This window comes from Octopus sinensis, linkage group LG14 (genome assembly GCF_006345805.1).
Source record: "Octopus sinensis linkage group LG14, ASM634580v1, whole genome shotgun sequence".
NCBI lineage: Eukaryota > Metazoa > Mollusca > Cephalopoda > Octopoda > Octopodidae > Octopus > Octopus sinensis.
Genome location: NC_043010.1, coordinates 52,823,941 through 52,848,206, shown reverse-complemented (window position 1 = coordinate 52,848,206; position 24,266 = coordinate 52,823,941). Strand labels below are relative to the sequence as shown.

General features: G+C 34.6%; 1 protein-coding gene and 1 non-coding gene across 3 annotated transcripts in view; both read left to right on the top strand.

The window, feature by feature from the left end:
* The first annotated feature begins 414 nt into the window (after nucleotides 1-414).
* LOC115219354 (filaggrin) overlaps nucleotides 415-24,266 on the top strand; it is a 255,873-nt gene continuing 232,021 nt past the window's right edge. For both annotated transcript variants that reach the window (XM_036509045.1, XM_036509044.1), the window contains exon 1: nucleotides 415-555. In XM_036509045.1, the coding sequence (XP_036364938.1) occupies nucleotides 544-555 (12 nt within the window). In that variant the 5' untranslated portion in view covers nucleotides 415-543. The remainder of the gene's footprint in view (nucleotides 556-24,266) is intronic.
* The window catches only part of LOC115219592, a 107-nt gene continuing 97 nt past the window's right edge, over nucleotides 24,257-24,266 (top strand). Inside the window, exon 1 of the small nuclear RNA XR_003882345.1 lies at nucleotides 24,257-24,266. This exon is cut by the window's right edge and continues 97 nt beyond it. This is a non-coding gene — a small nuclear RNA (U6 spliceosomal RNA).

The following is a 24,266-nucleotide window of genomic DNA, read 5'->3' as shown; positions in this document are numbered from 1 at the left end:
AATAATAATAATAATAATAATAAATATTTTCTGAAATTTTCATATAAAAAAGATATTGTTCAATAACAATATCAGCGTTAATAGTAAATGACTTTGACGATTATAAAGACGGTGATGTTGGCAGTGATGATGATGATGATGATGATGATGATGATGATGATGGTGATATCAAGAAAACAAAAAAAAACAACAAATAAATAAAGATAAAAGCAGGTACCACCACCAACACCAACATCAAGAACATTATCAATGCCAACGTATTAGATGGCAGACAAAAATTTTTTACTGCCATTCGTCGTAATACTTCTAGCGTTACTGCTACTGTAGATACTACTGCTGCTGCTGCTACTACTACTACTACTACTACTACTACTACTACTATTATTACTACTATTACAGTGGCAACTGCTGCTGCTGCTGCTGCTAAGGCTCCTATTGCTACTGACGCTTTAACTACCACTACTACTACTACTGCTAACACTACTACTACAACTACTACTACAACTACAATTATTACTACAGAATGGCAGACTATAGGATATAATGCCAGTGAAGGTAGGCACTCTTGTTTTAATCTTGCTCAAAACACACACAATATTCAGATGGATTATTTATATATACAGATTATACACACCTTTATTTATATAGATTTACATATACCCTATTTTTTAATGTTATTTTCATACACACAAATGTTCATATGTTTTTATTCATATATATAAATACATACATATATACATACATATATATATATATATATATATTTATATATATTTATATTTATATTCATATTTATATTTTTATATATATATATAGATTGATGGATAGTTATAATTATTTATGTTGCATCTGTGTGTTTTATTGTATATTGTTCTCATATATATTTATAATTTCACTCACACATATTTGTGTGTATTGTAGGCTAGTGATCTGTCCGTATACATACTTACATACGTCTAAGGTAGCTTATACATGTGGCTTGTTTATTTTTCAGTCTACTTTTACTTTCATTATTCGCTTAACTTGGAGGGCATTTTTCTGTTCCCGTTGACTGTTTATTCTTGTGGCTGTCTTTGATGCCTTTTTGCAAATGTATTCCTCTACTGAATTCCTTATTTCATACGCTATTTACTCAACTGCCTATTCATCTGTCTATCCACCTAGCAATGTAATTAAATATATTTATATACATACATATATCTATATCTATCCATCTCTCTATATATATACATATACATATAGATAGATAGACAGACAGACAGATGGATAGATCAATAGGTATTGTGATTTACGTGATTTACTGTTCTCTTTTCTTGTATAGATATTCATGGTAGTCTTCTGTGATGGTTGTTGTTGTTGTACTCATTCTACACCATTGCTGCTCTTATAGTTGTTCTTGTTTTTGTTAGTGTTGGTGTTGATGGTTCTAACTGTCGGATATGGTTCTTAGTCTGATAATTATCTTCATTATACATACATACATATATACATACATATATATATATATATATTATATATATATATATGAAGTTGTTGTTCTCTGTTGAATGTTCACCATTTCGGTACTTTTAGCTGATGTTATCATCTTTGTATATGATGCATAGAAATATACATACATATATGTGTGTATATATTCTTTTTATTTTTCATTTGTTTCAGTCGTTTGACTGCTGCCATGCTGGAGCACCGATTTAAATATATTTATATATATATATTAATCAGCCGAAATTACTACGATGATCCGGTTCTTGACTGAAGACTGAGGGTTTCGAATGTCTTGTCCATGTTTATTGTACCGTCTTCTAAGAGTTATACGTTCTTGTCCATGTTGTATTTTTCTACATACCTTATATATATATATATATATATATATATATATATAGATAGATAGATAGATAGATAGATAGATAGATAGATAGATAGATAGATAGATAGATAGGTAGATAGATAGATATAGATATAGATATAATATATACACACACACACAAACACACATATATATAAATATATGTGTCGATATGTCAGTATATATACACATATACATATATATGTGTGTGTATGTATCAATATATATATATATATATATATATATACACACACACACATATACATGTATATATGTTTCTTACATTTATATATGCACATATGTGAGTGTGTGTGTGTATAACCAAATACATGCAAAAATGCATGCATAGATGCTTACACACTGTGCACATAGATTGCTAGAGAAGGTGGTTGACTAGTGCAGTGGTATGTTGTTGGCAAACTGAGACTGCGACCCGGTTTTAATATGCATTCTGGTGCCATTTCCATTTTCTCTCTTTTACTGGTTGTAACTTTAAGAATATCACAAACACTACAGCTTCCAAATTAAGATGCTATGACAATTGGAAATTCTTTAACAAAGTAAAGAAAAGTGAAAGAAAAAAAATTCCTTGTTTTTCTTTTGTCTAATCTTATCATTATACAACTCTATCATCTATTTATCAACCAATCTCTCTATTTCCTTATATGCAAGAGTGTGCTTGTACATGCACACACATAGATATATTTATTTATGGCTATGTATGTATATATACATACATAGCCATATATATGGCCTTATATATGTATATAGCCATACAGAAATATCTCTCTATATATACATGCATGTTATATACATCCATATACGTACATATATAATATACATGTATTGATGGATATATTTATTTATGGTAATATATATATATATTTATATACATATATTTAATATTTATACATACATATATATATATATATATATATATATTATATATATATATATATATATTTATATATACACACATACATGTATACATATGTGAGAGCAAGCTGTGTTCAGTGTAGAAAACACGTAGTATTATTGAAATGAATTTGAATTTAAGCTTGAAATTCTTCATCCAGGACTAGGTCCACGGCGTGAAGAGTGGCTACCAGAGAAATCCAAGGCGAATTGATATGGAGGTCATGATGCAGATAAACACATATTAGGCTTGACACATATATACTTACATACTTACATACATTCAAACACGCATACACACACACACACAGACACATACACACACATATATATATATATATATATTTTTATATAAACACGTAATGAGAATTATTAAATTTGCGATTTCAGTTTTGGTAGTTTTTGGTTTGTTTATTCAGTGACTCCAAAAGACATTATTCCAAATTCCAGGTTCTATACAACCGACCGTTTGATTCCAGTGCCATAGAATTAATAGATTTTGGAGAAAATAGTTCAGTTGCAACTTCTACTCTTTGAGAAATATCATTTTATATGTAGTCTTATGTCGACTGTCCAATTGTCTATATGCGTATGCATGCATATATGAATGTGTGTCTGTGTGTGTGTTATGTGTTTGTGTGTGTAGATATGTAGGTAGGAATGTAGGCATGTATGTATATATGAAAAAATGTATAAACAAACGACAGTGTATATTGAATGTAAAAACAAATGGGAGACAAACCACACACCAAATTTGTATATATATGTATATATATGATATATATGTATGTATATATGTATGTATGTATGGATGTATGTATATTTGTATTCTCCAATTCTAACAGCTAATGAAATATATGTACATGTATATATGTTTCGATGTAGATATATAAATATAGACAAAATAAATTATAGTTATTTTGATATAAAAGTAATAAAATATGTCTTTTATTTATACATTGATACTGGTTAATATATATTTACTTTTGTATATTTGTGCATATATATTCGTATATATATATATACACACACATATATATGTATGTATGTGTATATATATATATATATATATATATATATATATGTGTGTGTGTGTGTGTGTACATATATATATATATATATATAATATATATATATATATATATATACATATATATATATATACAATCATATATTTATGAATGCATATACATGCATAAATATATGTGTGTGTATTGATGCTGATATATAAATGCATATTTATATATACATATGTATGTATGTATAAATGTATGTATGTATGTATGTAGTTATGTATGTATGCAGTGCATGCATATATGTAGGTATGTTTGTATTCATATATGTTTGTATGTATGTATATATATATGTGTGTATGTGTGTACGTGTGTTTGCGTGTGTTTTTGTCTATATAAATTAAACTCTGACCAACCCATGCAAACATGGAAAAGGCAAATTGAACATTAAAACAGTATACACACACACACACACATGCATACACACACATGCATGCCGAGAAAGATAGACAGCTTTATATGTATATAGATTAATTTATTATTTATAGATATTATATTATATCGTTTAAATAATACATGTAACTCCTGCCAAATATGTTCAGTGCCGCTTTCTTTTATTTGTCCACTCACTCAAAACATATGTATATATGTATGTATGCATGCATGTATGTATAATCCATAAGCACCTGGCCTTGTTTATCCAACCCTTTTATGTAGACAAACCGTATACGGAACAACTGTTTTTCATTCAGCCCTTTTCCTTAAAAGCAAATAAAAATCACAGTGATTTGATTTGTTGAACATTTGAATACTATTTCTAGCTTATCAAGTTATCATTTTGAGGCTTCTTCAATAACTTGTAGTTGTTGTGTTGTGTCCCTTGGCAACTGTCTGCCATATTTCCCCTCTGGCTTACATTTTTATTACAAGACCGATAGAATTCAAGGGATGACAATTCTTGGTATTTAGGAATACTGAGTTCTCTACTATAAGAATGAATTGTTATTGTTCTACATTATTATTATTATTTATTATCATTATTAATATTATTATTTTTATTATTGTTATTATTATTGTCTGTCTTTGTATTGTCCTCCCCATAATTCAGACTAGTGGCAAATAAAAGAAATAATAATAATAAGAAGAAGAATCATCATCATCATCATCTGGTTACTGTTCTCCTTTATGTAATACCATATAATATTCTCCCCAATGTTTTGCAAACGCTTTAGTAGTTAGTACAGAAAGTATCCTTATTATTATTATTATTATTATTATTATTATTATTATTATTATTATTACTATGGGATATCTATTAATGTGGCTTTATCGTTAGTTTGTCTCTCACCCTTTTATAATAATAATAATAATAATAATAATAATAATAATAATAATAATTCTTCTTCTTCTTCTTCTTATTATTATTATTATCATTGTTGTTATTATTATTATTATTATCATCATCATCATCATCATCATCATCTATTTAATGCCTTTATCCTTATTTTTTTAATCATAATTATCACCATCATTTTCATCATTATTATTATTACTGTTGTGGTTGTTGTTATGATCGTTATCATTATTATTATTATTATCATCATCATCATCATCATCATCATCATCATCATCATCATCATCATCATCATCATCATCATCATCATCATGGTTGCAAGCTGGCAGTGTTGTTACTGCGCTGGGCAAAACACTTCATGGCATTTCACTCATCTTTATGTTCTGAGTTCAAATCCTGCTGAGGTCAACTTTGCCTTTCATCCTTTTGGAGGTCGATGAAATAGGTACCAGTTACATACTAGAGTTGATGTGATCGACTGGCTCCCTTCCCCAAAATTTCAGGCCTTGTGCCTTTAATAGAAAGGATTATTATTATTATTATTATTTATTAATGTTTTTGTTGTTAATAACTAACCCTCTAATTATTTTTCTTTATTATTATTATAACCACCACCACCATCATCATCATCATCATCATCATCATTATCATTTGGTTATTAAGGGGTCTTCATTGTTAATGTGTATTTCAACCTGATACTCTTTGCAAATTCCTCCACCTCCTCCACTGTTTCATGTTTGTATTTGTATTTCATCCTTATGTGTTTCCTCCATGTCATAGGTCATTGTTCATAAATAATAACGGGTCAAAAAAAAAAATCTATATTTATCATTAAATTCGTTGAAGCATGAAATAAAATACCTTGCAGCATTTCCTTTACCTCTGCATTCTGTGTTCAAATCCTGCTGTAATACACTTTGCTTTTCACCCATCTAGGTTCGATAAAACATGATATCAGTCAAGCACCGGGGTTGGTTTTTATTGATAGTATCTGCCCCTAAAATTTACTGGCTTTGTGCCTAAATCAGAAACTTTTATTGTTACTGTTGTTTATCATCATCATCATCATCATCATCATCATCGTCATCATCATCATCATCATCATCATTATTATTATATTATTATTATTATTATTATTATTACTATGGGATATCTATTAATGTGGCTTTATCGTTAGTTTGTCTCTCACCCTTTTATAATAATAATAATAATAATAATAATAATAATAATAATAATTCTTCTTCTTCTTCTTCTTATTATTATTATTATCATTGTTGTTATTATTATTATTATTATCATCATCATCATCATCATCATCATCATCTATTTAATGCCTTTATCCTTATTTTTTTAATCATAATTATCACCATCATTTTCATCATTATTGTTATTATTACTGTTGTGGTTGTTGTTATGATCGTTATCATTATTATTATTATTATCATCATCATCATCATCATCATCATCATCATCATCATCATCATCATCATCATCATCATCATCATCATCATGGTTGCAAGCTGGCAGTGTTGTTACTGCGCTGGGCAAAACACTTCATGGCATTTCACTCATCTTTATGTTCTGAGTTCAAATCCTGCTGAGGTCAACTTTGCCTTTCATCCTTTTGGAGGTCGATGAAATAGGTACCAGTTACATACTAGAGTTGATGTGATCGACTGGCTCCCTTCCCCAAAATTTCAGGCCTTGTGCCTTTAATAGAAAGGATTATTATTATTATTATTATTATTTATTAATGTTTTTGTTGTTAATAACTAACCCTCTAATTATTTTTCTTTATTATTATTATAACCACCACCACCATCATCATCATCATCATCATCATCATTATCATTTGGTTATTAAGGGGTCTTCATTGTTAATGTGTATTTCAACCTGATACTCTTTGCAAATTCCTCCACCTCCTCCACTGTTTCATGTTTGTATTTGTATTTCATCCTTATGTGTTTCCTCCATGTCATAGGTCATTGTTCATAAATAATAACGGGTCAAAAAAAAAAATCTATATTTATCATTAAATTCGTTGAAGCATGAAATAAAATACCTTGCAGCATTTCCTTTACCTCTGCATTCTGTGTTCAAATCCTGCTGTAATACACTTTGCTTTTCACCCATCTAGGTTCGATAAAACATGATATCAGTCAAGCACCGGGGTTGGTTTTTATTGATAGTATCTGCCCCTAAAATTTACTGGCTTTGTGCCTAAATCAGAAACTTTTATTGTTACTGTTGTTTATCATCATCATCATCATCATCATCATCATCGTCATCATCATCATCATCATCATCATTATTATTATTATTATTATTAAGGAGGCAAGCTGTCAGAATCGTTAGCACGTTCCACAAGATGCTAGGTGTATTCCATCCATCTTTATATTCTGAGTTCAAATTCTTCCAAACTTGATGTTGCCTTTGGTGGATGGGGATGATGAAATATGTACCAGTTACATACTGAGGTCAATGTAATCAACTAAGCCCTTCCCCAGATATCAGTTCTTGAGCTTATAACAGGACAGATGATGATTATTATTATTATTGTTATTGTTGGCAGAATTGGTAGAGAGGCTAACAAAATTACTTGTACATTCTGAGTTCAAATTCCACCAAGGTCAGCTTTGTCTTTCATCCTTTTGAAATCAATAAAATGAAACAGAAAATTAGCACAGTTCTATATCTAAGAGATGAGGAATTATGTACATTATTTACATTATTTACATTTGACGGATATTTGTCCCCATCTTACTATTATTATTATTATTATTATTATTATTATTATTATTAAGGAGACAAGCTGTCAGAATCGTTGGCACGTTCTACAAGATGCTTAGCTATATTCCATCTATCTTTATGTGAATTTCTGCTAAAGGTACAAGATGAGGATAAATATCCGTCAGATGTAAATAATGTAAATAAGAAAAGTAGCAGTCACATACTGGGGGTCAGTGTCATCGACTAACCTCTCCTTTCTGGCCCACCTCGAAATTCTACCCATGTGCCCTTGTCTGAGATATAATTCTTATTTATTAATCATAACAATCATAATTACTATTAGATTTACTGATGATGAAGTTGATGGTGGTGGTGGTGATGATGATGATGATAATGATGTTAAATGTTGTTTCCTTTATTTGCCTGAGGGGCAACAAGACACACAAACGTTGCAATACAAATGTACATCATAATCAGAATGATCCGATAGAATGTCTCAGAAATAGGCCAACATATACTGGAGTCTACATGTGTGTGTGTGTGTGATATTTATTTAGGGCATAATAATAATAATCCTTTCTACAGTAGGCACAAGGCCTGAAATTTTGGGGGTGGGGTGGGAGGGAATAAATCGCTTACATCGACCCCATCGCTCAACTAGTACTTATTTTACTGACCTGAAAGGATGAAAGGCAAAGTTGACCTCGGTGGAATTTGAACTCAGAACATAGCGACAGGCGAAAGACCACTAAGAATTTTGCCAGGTGTGCTAACGGTTCTGCCAACTCACTGCCTTTTATTCTCTTTACTTGTTTCAGTCATTTGACTGTGGCCATGCTGGAGCACCGCCTTTAGTCGAATCAAATCGACCCCAAGACTTATTCTTTGTAATCCTAGTACTTATTCTATCGGTCTCTTTTGCTGAACTGCTAAGTTATGGTGACCTAAACACACCAGCATTGGTTGTCAAGCGATTTTGGGGAGAAAAACACAGACACACACACACACACACATATACAACCAGCTTCTTTCAGTTTCCATCTACCAAATCCACTCACAAAGCTTTCGTCAGCCTGAGACTATAGTAGAAGACACTTGCCCAAGGTGCTACGCAGTGGGACTGAACCCAGAACCATGTGGTTGGTAAGCAGGCTTCTTACCACACAGCCACTCCTACGCCTAAAAAAAACTATCTTTAGGTGGGTATAATAATAATAATAATAATAATAATAATAATAATGATAATAATAATAATGATGATAATAATAATAATGATGATAATAATAATAATAATAATAATAATAATAATAATAAATTTGTGGGGAGGGGACTAATCAGTTACATCGATCCCAGTGTTTCACTGGTACTCTATTTATTGACCCCATAAGGATGAAAGGCAAAGTCGACTCGGCAGAATTTGAATAATAATAATAATAATAATAATCATCATCATAATCATAATAACGATTTCAAATTTTTACCACAAGGGTAGCTTGTGGGAGGGGATTAAGTTGATTACATCAACCCCGGTATGTAACTGGTTCTTATTCAATCGACCCCGAAAGGATGAAAGGCAAAGTCATCTTCAGCAGAATTTGAACTCAGAACTCAGAATTTAATAATAATAATAATAATAATGATGATGATTATGATGATGATGGTGATGGTGATGGTGATGGTGATGATTTCTGTTATTGGCCCCAGGAATCAAGATGTAGAGGACACTATCAAAGGACAAGTTACGATACACAAAAACAAAAGCAGGTGGGGTTTATATCGATCAAAAGGAAACCCTACCCCATTAAAGGATGTAACAAAAGAATATATAAATAGAAATTAGCAAAAACGATAATTTATTATACGGGTGCAAGGTGCGGAGAGGAATAATGATCAGATCTACCCCAGTATTTGGACAATACTCTATTTTGTATATTCAAGAAGGAGGAAGAAGTAAAGTTAACCTCAGTAGAAAATGAATTCAGAACATCGAGTGGTCCAATTAAATATCTAATAATAATCTTTTCTACTAAAGGTACAGAGTCTGAAATTTGTAGGGAGGGGACTAGTCGATTATATTGACCCCCAGTGTTTTACTGGTATTTAATTTATTGGCCCCGAAAGGATGAAAGGCAAAGTCAAATGATTGTCATGGTTGGACAAAGCTGCGAGCTGGCAGAGACGTTAACACGCCGAGAGAAATGCGTAGCCGTATTTCGTCTACCGTTACGTTTTGAGTTCAAATTCTGCCGAGGTCGACTTTGCTTTTCATCCTTTCGGGGTCGATAAATTAAGCACCAGCTATGCACTGGGGTTGATATAATCAACTTAATCCGTTTGTCCCTTCTGTGTTTAGCCCCTTGTGGGTAGTAAAGAAATAGATTGTCATGGTTGGAATGCCTTTGATCATAGGTTTATTTGATTGGGACTGACCTGGGACTAAACAACAGTTATGATTGACATCAATAACAATAACTGTTTTTGAGGATGACATATGACCGCAATGGTGAACTGCTAGAAATAGGATTCTATTGATAAAAGGAAAAAAAACATGACAAACAATCTTGACCTTGGTGGGATTTGAACTCAGTGTGCAAAGATTTGAAACAAATACTGTGGGATTCTCTATTCAATGCTCTAGCTGATTCTGTCAAAGCATTTGTAACCAGTCCATTTTTTACTATAGCTTGTTACTTATATATTTTAGTCCTTTGCTACTCATTGAGTATAAACCATCAATAACTTTGCTTTCCTGTTCTCAAATCTGGGTTGTCTTTTCTGCTTCACTCTTGTGGGATCCTTACTTTTTCAACGTTGCTTCTGTGAGCCACCCCCAGCTATTTTGGGGATGTCCTCTTTTCTGTTTGTCTAATGGATTCCATGTCAGGCCCTGATATGTCATGCATAATATTGGTCCCCTTTTGGATTTTACTGTATTGTGTCATATGTTTCCTAAGGGAAAGCCCTTCCTCCCTAGGTCTTGTTGACTGAATTGTCGAAGATGTTTCTGTACCCTTCTTTTTTTCCTAGGTTGTAGCCTATCTTCCACTCCCTGCTTCTTTCCAGTTTTCTCCATGAGCTACTGCTAGACAGAGATATATATACTGAAGCCCTTTGCTCCCTATTGGGTACAGGATATCAATGACTTTTCTCTGTTGTTCTCGACTCTGGTCTGACTTTTATGCTTCTCTCCAGTTGGATTTCTGGGTTTTTTTGCATCTCCCTTTTGAATTTTGCTGCACCATGTCCATACATCTCCCTAAAGGAAAGTTGTTCTCTCCCAGGGCTTGATAATTTTGAATCTTCATGGATGTTTCTTGAACTTTTGCCTTTTTATAGGTAGGATGTGCTAGCCCTATATAAATTGATTTTTTTCCCTTGTATCTCCCTTTTGAATTTTGCTGCATCATGTCCATACATCTCCCTAAAGGAAGGTTGTTCTCTCCCAGGGCTTGATAATTTTGAATCTTCATGGATGTTTCTTGAACTTTTGCCTTTTTATAGGTAGGATGTGCTAGCCCTATGTAAATCGATTTTTTCCCTTGTATCTTCCTTTTGAATTTTGCTGCACCATGTCATACAGAACAGTGGACAGGAGCAATAAAGGGTTTATGAAATGAAGGGTTTTGCTCAAGAGCACAATGTCCAATTTGGGAATTGAAACCATGATATTCAGATCATCAGCACAACAAACTTGATTATGTGTCTCTAGGTTATGTATCTTCACTTTTATACTTTCCAGGGTTGATTAAATTAAGAGATAAATAAATATCAGTACTCTGAGGGAAGGTCTTTCTCTCCTAGGGCTTGATAATTTTGAATTCTCATGGATGTTTTTCTAACTTGAGCTTTTTCTAGGTAGGATGTGCTAGTCCTACATAAATGCATTTTTATCTCTAGAAAGTGGTGACCCTCGTTTCTGTGGCCTCTCTCTTATCACCTGTTTAGTATAGGGGACCCCCATCTAGAGCTTGTTTCCCTCTGGCATAGATCTTAGTTGTCGAAGCACTCAAGCTATCACACTGCACAGCAAGAATGACTGGACCTTGTAAGTAAAACAAATTAAAGTTCCTTCCCGAGTCATATTGACTTAGAAGGGCTGGTTTCCTGCTTTCCATTCTGTATATATTCTCCACCTGGATGGGACAGTGGTCCGTTGCAGGATTACTCATTTTTGCTAGCTGAGTGGACTGGAGAAATGTGAAATGAAGTGTTTTGCTCAAGAACACAATGCATCATTGAGGCACTCAAGCCACCACACTGCAATAAGGACCAGACCTTGTGGTGGACATAAACTTGTATCCTTAACATCATTCTCAGTGTAACATATTTATATTCTTTTATTTGTTTCAGTCATATGACTGTGCCCATGCTGGAGCACTGCTTTTTAGTCGAACAAATTGACCCCAGGACTTATTCTTTGTAAGCCTAGTACTTATTCTATTGGTCTCTTTTGCTGAAGCGCTGAGTTATGAGGACATAACCACACCAACATCGGTTGTCAAGCGATGGTGGGGGGACCAACACAAACATATACATACATACATATGTATATATATATATATATATATATATATATATATATATATATATGTGACAGGCTTCTTTCAGTTTCTGTCTACCGAATCCACTCACAAGGCTTTGGTCGGCCCAAGGCTATATAGCAGAAAATACTTGCCCAAAGGTGCCACGCAGTGGGACTGAACCCGGAATCATGTGGTTGATAAGCAAGTTGCTTACCACACAGCCACTGCTGCACCATGTCATACAGGACAGTGGGCAGGAGCAATAAGTGGTATAGTCCCCACCTCCAGGTGCAGAATATATCTGGGTTTTTTTAATTAAAGGTGTCACCTGTTTTTGTATTAAGATGTGTGAGACTGAGTGTTATACAGAAATATGTGAACTGGCTCTCTGTCACTTATGATGACGAGGGTTCCAGTTGATCCAATCAATGCCCATAAAATTAGCATGCAAGTGGCTGAGTACTCCACAGACATGCATACCTTTAACATAGTTCTCAGAGACCTTCATCATGATACAGAATGAAAAATACAGCTACAAAGTAATTTTTCCCAGCTGAGTGGAGTGGAGCAATGTGAAATAAAGTGTCTTGCTCCAGGACACACCACATTGCCAGGAATTGAACTCATGATCTTACAATTGTAAGGTGGATACCCTAACCACTAAACCACGCACTTTCACAACATGTACTGAAAAATGCACCCTCAATGCAATTCACAAGTAGAAAGCAATATGGCAGTGTATGACTGGCTAGACCAGGCATAAGCAATGATTTCTAAGAAGTGGCTCACATGAGACATGGGTCAACTGAGACATGGATCACATGAAACATGGCTCGTCATCAAGCAGTCCGCACTACTAAAAACCCATTCAAGGTAACTTTTCATTTGGTGTACCATCCAGAAAGTTCCACAATCAAGGTAATTTTCCATTAGGCATGCTGTCCAAAAAGTCCCACTGGCTGCAGCGTTTTCATGACTGGGTCAGATCTTTGAATTACTGGTACGGTCTGATGGGAGATTCCACACAGTTTCCATTCACTTGGATGCACTTGGTGGGCATGTTAGAAGACACTTATATGTGTTATCATGTATTGGGATCAATCAAAACCTGCACTAATTAAACCTTTTAATTACCTGTATTTCTGTTGAAACATTCTTTGCTTCAATTACTTTGAAAAATCTATTATTTGTGTCTTTTACATTTAATCTTTTACTTGCTTCGGTCATGAGGGGAAGGTGGCCAGTCGATTAGATTGACCCCAGTACGCAACTGGTACTTTATTTATCAACTCTGAAAGGATGAAAGGCAGAGTTGACCTCGGCAGAATTTGAACTGAGAACGTAAAGACAGACGAAATACTTCTAAGTATTTTGCCCCCCATGCTAATGTTTCTGCCAGCTTGTTGCCTTACAAATAGTATAAATATTCTTTTCTACTCTAGGCACATGGCTTGAAATTTTGGGGGAGATGGCCAGTCGATTAGATAAACCCCAGTACGCAATTCATATTTAATTTATTGACCCCGAAAGGATGAAAGGCAAAGTCGACCTTGGCAGAATTTGAACTCAGAACGTAAAGACAGACGAAATACTGCTAAGCATTTCGCCTGGCATGCTAACATTTCTGCCAGCTCGCCGCCTTTAATTTAGATAATATTAAAGCAGAACATTTGTATTTTACATCCGGAGACAGTCCCAGGATGAGCATTGGAGGGGGGTGGGGGTTCAAAAAGGTTTATTACAAGACAATCTTCTTAATCTTTCACTCAAATCTACAGCTATAGAGCTGTGCATGCTGTTGTCATTTAACCCTGGGTTAACCTATAATCAGTCTTAATAATCATAGACACCATAGGTAATCTGCTGGCAGAAGAAAAAGGTAGTACCTGTATTTCAGAGGGCCAGCCTTGTCACATTCTGTACCATGCTGAATCTCCCTGAGAATTACATTAAAGGTTCACATGTCTGTGGAATGCTCAGCCACTTGCACGTTAATTTCACAAGCAGGCTATTCCATTGATCAGATCAGCTGGAACCTTGGCTAGATTGTCTCTTATATTCTTGCATTATGAATCGACCTGTGCATTCATTATCTAATGTTTTGTTTTTGTTAACCTTCATCAAGACCAAATATCAAATGAAATTCACTACCAATGTTTCTCGATAAAGTTTTGGACATAACCAGGAATTTTCTAAGGATTAAAAATAAGTTACTAAATAACTATAATTGCAGGTATAACTATGTGGTTTAAAAAATTCAGGCTGCTGTCAAATGGCTTTCAGTTCGATCCCATTGAGTGGTACCTTGGGCATATTTTATACCATGAACTCAGACTGATCAATCCCATGTGACAGAAATCTGGTTGAGGGGAAACTATACAGAAGCCTATTACACAGACATACATATATATGTATGTAAGTGTGTGTGTATGTGTGGTGATGGTGGTGGTGGTGGTAGTGAGTGGGGTTGGCATGTTCTGCAAATTAGCTGTTCAGCAAATAGAGATCAATCATCATCATCATCACCATCTTCATCATCATTTAACATCTGCTTTCCATGCTGGCATGGGTTGGACGGTTTGACTGAGGCCTGGCAAGCTAGGAGACTGCACCAGGCTCTAATCTGATCGGGCAAGGTTTCTACAGCTGGATGCCCTTCCTAATGCCAACCACTCTGAGAGTGTAGTGGGTGCTTTTTACATGCCACTGGCATGGGAGCCAGTCAGGCGGTACTGGCAACGACAATGCTCGAATGGTGATTTTTATATGCCACTGGCAAGAGAGCCAGTCAGGTAGCACTGGCATTGGCCACGCTCGGATGGTGCTTTTTATGTGCCACCAGTATGGGAGCCACTCAGGCAGCACTGGCATCGACCACTCTCAGATAGTGCTTTTTACATGCTACTGGCATGAGAGCCAGTCATTGAGCACTGGCATCGATCAATAATATATGATATTGTATGTGTGTGTGCGTGTGTGTGTGTATAAATATATAAAGAAACACAGGCATATACATACAGACACACATGCACACATACATATATACATAATGTATGAAAATTTTATAGAAATATATGAAATAGGTATCTATTGTGTCCCAAATGTAGTTATAATCACTTATGTGAAATATGACCAATAATAATAATAATAATAATAATAACTTTTTGTATAGATATTCTTTTTTTGAAGAATAAATTTTTTCTTTGAACATATTTTTTGCAATAATAAAAAAAAAAATCAGTTAAATAATAATAACAAAATGATTTTAATTATTAGCCACAAGGGAAGGAAGCAAACTGGCAGAATTGTTTGAGTATCGGCAAAATGCCTAGAGTATTTCTTGTCGTTTGTTACATTCTGAGTTCAAATTCCACTGAGACCAATTTCGCTTTTCAACCCCCTGCGGTTGATAAAATAAGTACCAGCCAAGTACCAAGGTTGGCGTAAGTTGATTAGTCCCTTCTTACTAGAATTTACTGGCCTCGTGACAAAATTTCAAGCCATTATTAACTGCGTAGATGACAGTACAAAGATGAAACCTTAAGTCAGTGGGCACTGGTGAAGTCTGATTTTCATTGAGCAAAATGGTTAAAACCAAAAATAACAATAACAACAACAACAACAATAATAATAAGGGTTTCAAATTTTGGCACAAGGCCAACAATTTCAAGGGAAGAGCTAAATGTATTACATTGACTCCAGTACACAACTGGTACTCATTTTATTGACCCTGAGATGATGAAAGGCAAAGTCAACCCTGGCAGAATTTGAACTCATAACAAAAGGATGGACAAAATGTTGCTGAGCATCTTGCCTGGCACAATAACAATTCTGCCAGTTCATTGGCTTAATAACAATCCTTTCTACTATAGGCACAAGGCCTGAAATTTGGAGGGGAGGGGGTAAGTCAATTACATCAACCCCCATGTCTAACCGGTACTAATTTATCAACCCCAAAAAGATGAAAGGCAAAGTTGGGCTCGGCAGAATTTGAACTCAGAATGTAGCAACAGGTGAATATCGCTAAGCATTTTATCCAGCATTCTAATGACTCTGTCAGCTCATCACCTTAATAATCATAGGTGCCCTGGGAATGATAGCGAAAGGGGCTGATTGCTACCGAACTCAGATACCAGGAAACCCCAAAATGGCAGAAATTCAAAAGATAGTGCTCATAGGAACTGCTCATATCCTACGCAAAATACTCTCTATGTAATCTCAAGGTTTAAAACAAACTTTTTTTTTTTAATTTATTTATTAGACATTCACTAGTACAACACAAAAAAACCCCCAAATATATGGCACACTAGGCGTAACAACAACGTGAACTTCCAACTTGTTGTCCCTTGAGGTCTCTGGGTGAGACTTGGAGCCAACTTGTACAAACATAAAGCAAAAGTCAAACATAGAATAATAATAATAATAATAATAATAATAATAATAATAATAATTATAAAGAAATAAAAATTTCACTAACAATGAAGAACAACAAAACCAACAACAAAAAAGAGAGGCAGGTTCTTTCCTGTTGTCCTTGATAACAATATCTGATCAATTTGCCTTGGTCTTCCTTTCTGTATGGATTGACATCTCCCTCCTTGTATATAGCTGTTTTAACATTATCATAATGAGGGACAACTTTACAGCATGATTTGAGGAAATTCCACACAAAACCCCTGGTTTACTTTGACATGCAAATATAAAGTTTCTTGTCTCGTTTCTTATCACCAGCCCCTGAAGCTGCACGGCTGAAGTAAGTCCTTCTAACTATGTCAGTTTTGAACTCATTGATTTCTTACATTGGCAAAAGGCCATATATAACCCAATAAAGCACATAGATCAATTGAATTAACCTCAGAACATGTCTAATATCTATTTTGTTAACCCATTGGGGTTGAACAATAAAGTCATTTTTTTTCTGGTAGGATATGAAGTAAGAATGGGAAAGAATATAACTGACAGAACCCTTACTTGGCATTATGTCCAACATGTTATTGATTCTACAACTTCCTGCCTTAATGATGATGAGGATGATGATGATGATGATGATGATGATGACAATATTAATAATGATAATAATAATAATAATAATAATTATAATTTTTTCTACTAAAGGAACAAGGCCTGAAATTCAGGGGCAGAGGACAAGTCGATTACATCGACCCCAGTGTTTCACTGGTACTTAACCCTAACCCTAACCCGAAATGATGAAAGGCAATGTCAACCTTGGCGGAATTTGAACTCAGAACATAAAAATGGACAAAACACTACTAAGCATTTCACCCAACATGCTAATGATTCCTCCAGCTCACTGCTATAATAATAATAATAATAATAATAATAATAATAATAATAATAATAATAGTAGTAGTTTTAAATTTTGGCTCAAGGCCACCAGTTTGAGGGGAGGATATCAGTCAATTATATATTTACCCCAGTACTCAACTGGTACTTATTTTATCGATCTAGAAAGGATAAAAGACAAAGTCAGCCTCAGCAACATTTAAACTCAGAACATAAAACTGGAAGAAATACTGCCAAGCATTTTGTCCAATGTCTTAACAATTCCATCATCTCACTGCCTTTATAATAATAATAAGCAGTATCACTCAGCGTTTCTCGGGTTTGTTTCGACCCTTTAGAATTGGAATTTTTGAAAAGTAAAAATTTTGCATTATGTAGCTTGTTATTCTCTTTAAGTGAACATTTTTCTGGTTGAAATACAGCGAAAAATGGCGACACAGCAGTAAAAAAATCGTAAAAAAATAGGGATTTTCATAGAAAAAAAGCACCTTCTTGATGTAAATAATTTTTGCTCTTAACATGGTCCGATTCGAACTTTATCTTCTATGCAATGAAGAGCAAGCTTTCTTCTATCATACTCTCAATTTTGGTCAACTTGCACTGCAAGGTCTCGGAGGAGATAGTGTTAGTTGAAGGCTACCAAACCTGCCACACACAAACAACTTCAGCTTTATATATATATAGATTGTCGCCTTACTGGCACTTGTGCCAGTGGCATGTGAAAAACATTCGAGCGAGGTCATTGCCAGTGCTACTGGACTGGCTCCTGTGCAGGTGGCATGTAAAAAACACCACTTGAGTGTGGCCATTGCCAGTATATATTTCTACTTGTGCAGATGTATAAAGAAACACTAATAGAGAAAAGAAAATACAGAGATGTATTTTAGGATGTTGCTCTAACTCACACCATCACTTTTTTGTGATCAAGACTGCAAGCCTCAAAACTGTTTGCGTTTTCCCCCCTTCAATGTATTGATACGATAATGAGCATATGAGAACCAGACACCGCTGTAGTGAATGAAACATCCAAGACACTATTGAAATATTAATATTGCAATACCTGGGGACATGAGTATAGAGTTCAATGAACTGGAAAGACGTTGAGAAATATGAGGATTTCAAATGAGAGAATGCAAATACAAGGTCACTAATGAATGTAGATAAGGAGTTCCTTTAGCAGAGTCCACTGTTGCAAACATCCAAGCCAGGTCCCATGGTTATTGATATTTTCTTCCCTCTCTTTCATTGACCAGTCTCAGAGTCCCTGTAAAGGGGTATTGGCCTGGCCTTTTTTCTCCTGACTGACCAAGTAATAAAAAAAATATATTAATAATGGTTAGGTCTCTATGTATGGTGTCTAATAGGCTAGAAAAATAGTCCACTAAAATAGGAATATGCGTTTAATATTAACAGTGATCGGATCTCTATGTGTGTTGCCTTATAGGCTAGACAAATAGCTTGCTAAAATAGGAATTTGCATTCAATATTAACAGTGGTAAAATTTCTATGTATGGTGTCTTATAGATTAGACAAATAGCTAACTTAGATAGGAATATACATGTAACCTTAATGTTAATAGAGTTTATATATGTATACTGTTGAATAATCTAGACAAACAGTTAGCTAAAATAGGAATATACATATATTATTACTATATGTGGTGTCTAATAGTCTACACAAATGGTCGCCTTAACTACTACAAGCAATATTAATAGATAAGATATTTGTGCTCAGTATCTTATGGATTAGACAAATTGTTAACTAAAATAGGAATACACATTTAATAGTAACAGTGATAGGGTCTCCAAGGGTGGTGTCTAACTGACAAAACATATAGTATGCACTAAAATTGGAATATACATGTATTATTAGAAGATGCAGCATCTTATAGACTAAAAAAATTGTCAACTAAAATAGGAGTATACATTTAATATTAATATTGACAGGATTTCAGCATATGATATCTTATAGACAAGAGAAATAGTTAACTAAAATAGGAAAACGCAGCTGATATTAACAGCAGTAAGATCTCTATATGCAGTACCCAATACACTAGGCAAATAGTTAACTAAAATAGGAATATGTATTTAATATCAACAGTGATAAAATCTCTATACTAGACAATTAGCTAGCTAAAATAGGAACATGCATTTAATATTAATATTAATAGGATTTCTATATATGGTGTCTAATAGTCTAGTTAAATAGCTAGCTAAAACAAGAATATACAGTATTACTAAGATATGGTGTTTAATAGACTATGTAAATTGTCATCTAAAATAGGAATATACATGTAATATTAACTGATAAACTCTCTAGTTGTGTTGTCTAATACACTGGATAAATAGTTAATTAAAATAGAATTAAATTCTTAATAATGAATTGACAGGATTTCTGCATGAGGGTCTAATAGACTAGGCATATATCCTTAAATCCTTAAAATCCTTAAAAATGCTTTAGCCCGAAGGCCGCAGCCATGCTGGGGCACCAATAAAAATATATAATTAATATTAATATCAGTTTCAAATGTTGGCACAAGGCCAGCTATTTTGGGGGTGGGGATAAGTTGATTACATCACCCCCCCAGTGCTCAATTGGTACTTATTTTATCAACCCTGAGAGGATGAAAGACAAAGTTGACTTCGGTGGAATTTGAACTCAGAATGTAAAGACGGATGAAATGCTGCTAAGCATTTTGCCCAGCGTGCTAATGATTCCGCCAGCTCGCTGCCTTACAGTTAATATAAATATCGATTGGCATTCTGTGCATGGTGTCTAATAGACTAGACAAATTGTGAACTAAAATAGGAATATACATGTAATATTAACGACGATAAGATCTCTATATGTGGTGTCTAATAGAAGAGACAATAGGTGACTAAACTAGGAATATACATATAATATTAATTGACAATCTTTAGGTGTGTTATCTAATAGACAAGAGAAATAGTTAGCTAAAATAGGAATACTCTTTTACTTGTTTCATTCATTTATGACTGCGGCCATGTTGGAGCACCGCCTTTAATCGAGCGACTCGACCCCAGGTCTTATTCTTTTGTAAGCCCAGTACTTATTCTATTGGTACAGATAGGAATATACAGATAATATAGTAGACAGGAATATACAGATAATATTGATTTCAAATTTTGGCACAAAGCCAGAAATTGCGGGGAAGGATAAGTCGATTACATTGACCCTAGTTTTCAACTGGTATTTATTTTATTGATCCTGAAAAGAATAAAAAGAAAAGTCGACCTCAATGAGATTTGAACTCAGAATGTAAAGACGGACAAAATGCCGCTAAGCATTTTGCCTAGTTTGCTAACGATTCTACCAGCTTGCCACCTTAAATGTATGTATAATATTATTTCAAATTTTTGCCACAAGGGTAGCTTTGGGGAGGTGGGGTTGAGTCAGTTACATCGACCCCTGTCTTCAACTGGTGCCTATTTTAGCAGACCCGAAGGGATGAAAGGCAAAGTTGACCTTGCTGGGATTTGAACTCAGAACATAGCACCGGGCGAACTACTGCTAAGTATTTCATCCAGTGTGCTAATATTCTGCCAGCTCACTGCCTTAAATATATGTATATATAATATTCTTTTCAACTCTAGGCACAAGACCTGAAATTTTGGGGGAGGTGGCCAGTCGATTAGATCTACCTCAGTATGCAACTGGTACTTAATTTATCGACCCCAAAAGGATGAAAGGTAAAGTCGACCTCGGCAGGATTTGAATTCAGAACATAGAGATGTACGAAATACCGCTAAGTATTTCATTCAGCATGCTAAAGATTCTGCCAGCTCACCACCATAAATATACTTATAATATTCATAGGAAAAAAGATGTCTGTGTGTACTGTCAAATAGACTCGGCAAATAGTTAACTGGAATGGGAATAAATATTTAATATTCATAGGATTTCTAGGTGTGGTGTCCAATATAGACTTAACAAAAGAGCTAACTAAAATAGGAATATACATTTATATTATGACTGATTAAATCTCTATGTATGATATCTAAATAGACTAGATAAATAAGTTGACTAAAATAGGAATATACATATATTATTAGTGCTAGACTCTCTAGATATGTAATATCTGAAGTAGAAATATACATTTGATATCGAAATCGAAATCAAATTCGATGACTGGCATCCGTGCTAGTGGAGCGCTAAGAGTACCATACGAGTGAGATCGTTGCCGGAGCAACAAGCTGGCCTCTGTGCCTATGGCACATTAAAAACATCATTCGAGCGTGATTGTTACCTGTGTTGCTTTACTAGCACTTGTGCTGGTGGCACCTGAAAAAAACATTCGAGCGTGGTCGTTGCCAGTGCCACTGGACTGGTTCCTATGTAGGTGGCACATAAAAAGCACCATTTGAGTGTGGCCATTGCCAGTCCTGCTTGACTGGCCCTCGTGCTGGTGGCACGTAAAAGCACCCACTGCACTCTCAGAGTGGTTGGCGTTAGGAAGGGCATCCAGCTGTAGAAACTCTGCCAGATCAGATTGGAGTCTGGTGCAGCCATCTGGTTCGCCAGACCTCGGTCAAATCGTTCAACCCATGCTAGTATGGAAAGCGGATGCTAAACGATGATGATGATGATGATGATGATGATGATGATGATGATTATTATTATTATTATTATTATTATTATTATTATTATTATTATTATCATTATTATTATCATTATTATTCAGGTCACTCCCTGGAATTGAGCTCGGTATCTTGGAGTTAGTAGCCCGCGATCTTAACCACGGGTATATGGCAAAGTGGTTAAGAGCACGGGTTACTAACCCCAAGATTCCGAGTTCAGTTCCAGGCAGAGACCTGGATAATAATAATGATCATAATAATAATAATAATAATAATATAATAATAATAATAATAATAATAATGACAATGAGGAAGAGGAGGAGGATTACTTTTGAATTATCAGCTGTTATTATTGAGAAGTTTTAGGAAAAGGATCTTGTTAATGTCCAGTGTGTTATTCGGAAGCTATTTAGTCATTCTACTTGTAATTCTATATTAGTTGGTAGGAAGTTATTATAATAATGATCATTCCATTTATTTGTCACAGGGGTAATGGATTAAAAGGACATTACATGGACAATTACGGATGATGGTCAGAGGTTTATGTAGCTTCAACTGTGAAAGAAATAGGTGTGCAAAAACAAAAAATGTGCAAAACATTTGAAATGGTACATACATCTTGATTGGGGTACTTTCACAGTCAATCAAAGCATCCAACAAACCAGACTCAAGAATTACTATGGTTACCAATAGTGTTATTATGTCAGTATCTCCCAGATACATGCACTAGAGAGTGAGGGGTCATTTGCAAGGGCTACTCTCAAGAATCTGACCCACATTTCAGCAGATTTATCAGAAAATGGTACCCCACTTTCCACCCTAAATTTTCATCTCCAAATTTAACTTAGAGAAATTCATGAAGACATGGCCAAAAAGAAAATATTGGTTTGTCCGGAAAGTTTATGCCAATTTTTAAAGGAAAGAAATAGGTCAATAAATACATGCCATTACATTTTTAATCAGCCAAATATGAACCATTTTGTTGCACAATGCGTCTCCATCTTTCCTTTAACTTGAAAATACCCTCTTCCCAGAATTGAGGTGGTTTCATGGCAAAGAATTCATCAAGGTATATTTTTACGTCATCCAAGGAATTGAAATTTTTACCATTAAGACTATTCTGCAGGGACCTGAATAAGTGGAAATCCGAAGGAGCAATATCTGGTGAATGTGGAGGGTGGGGTAACACATCCCAGCCGAGATGCAGCAATTTTTATCTGGTTCCCAAAGCATCAAGTACCGGAAATGAACTTTCTTGCCTTCCATTTTAAAGGGTTACAGAATTAACACAGGTTATAGGAACATAAGCCTTCTTCCACGAAAACATAGCTTAAACTGTGCTCTAAATGAAGGTGTAGTCAAATCCTATTTTATGGACTCAACCATGTTCTAAAATAAGTCGAAAGGTAAGCTACTATAAATCGGCACAAACTTTCCGGACAACCCAATAGTATATTTATAATCCTTTCAATCTTGGCTATCTTATAGTCTCTCTCATCTTGACCACCACACAGAGGCAAAAGGGCCTACCTCGCTCACCAAATAATATGATAGAGCTATCTTCTCAATGGACATGACTGATACATGGATGCATCCAACACACAACAACCATCATCTTAAGTTACTCCATCAGTCAGCAATCTTCATTTATTAAATGATTTTGCACAGAATGGTAAAATGGTTTTGCTACTTTGCTGGCATCTCAGACATGTCCTGCAGACAATGTCATTATGCCTTGTAAAGTGTATTCCAATTTAGTAATGCATCTCTGGTAATATAGCCAGGCCAGGGACTTTGGTGGTTAAGGAGCCTGCTTCCCAAAGTTGTGGTCTTCAGTTCAGTTCCACTATGCAACAACACCTTGAGCAAGTATCTTCTGTAATAGCTCCAAGCTGACCAAACCCTTGTGCATGGATTTTGGTAGACAGAAACTGAAAGCAGTCTTCAGCAGTATATGTATAATTTTAGTATATGTACTTGTTT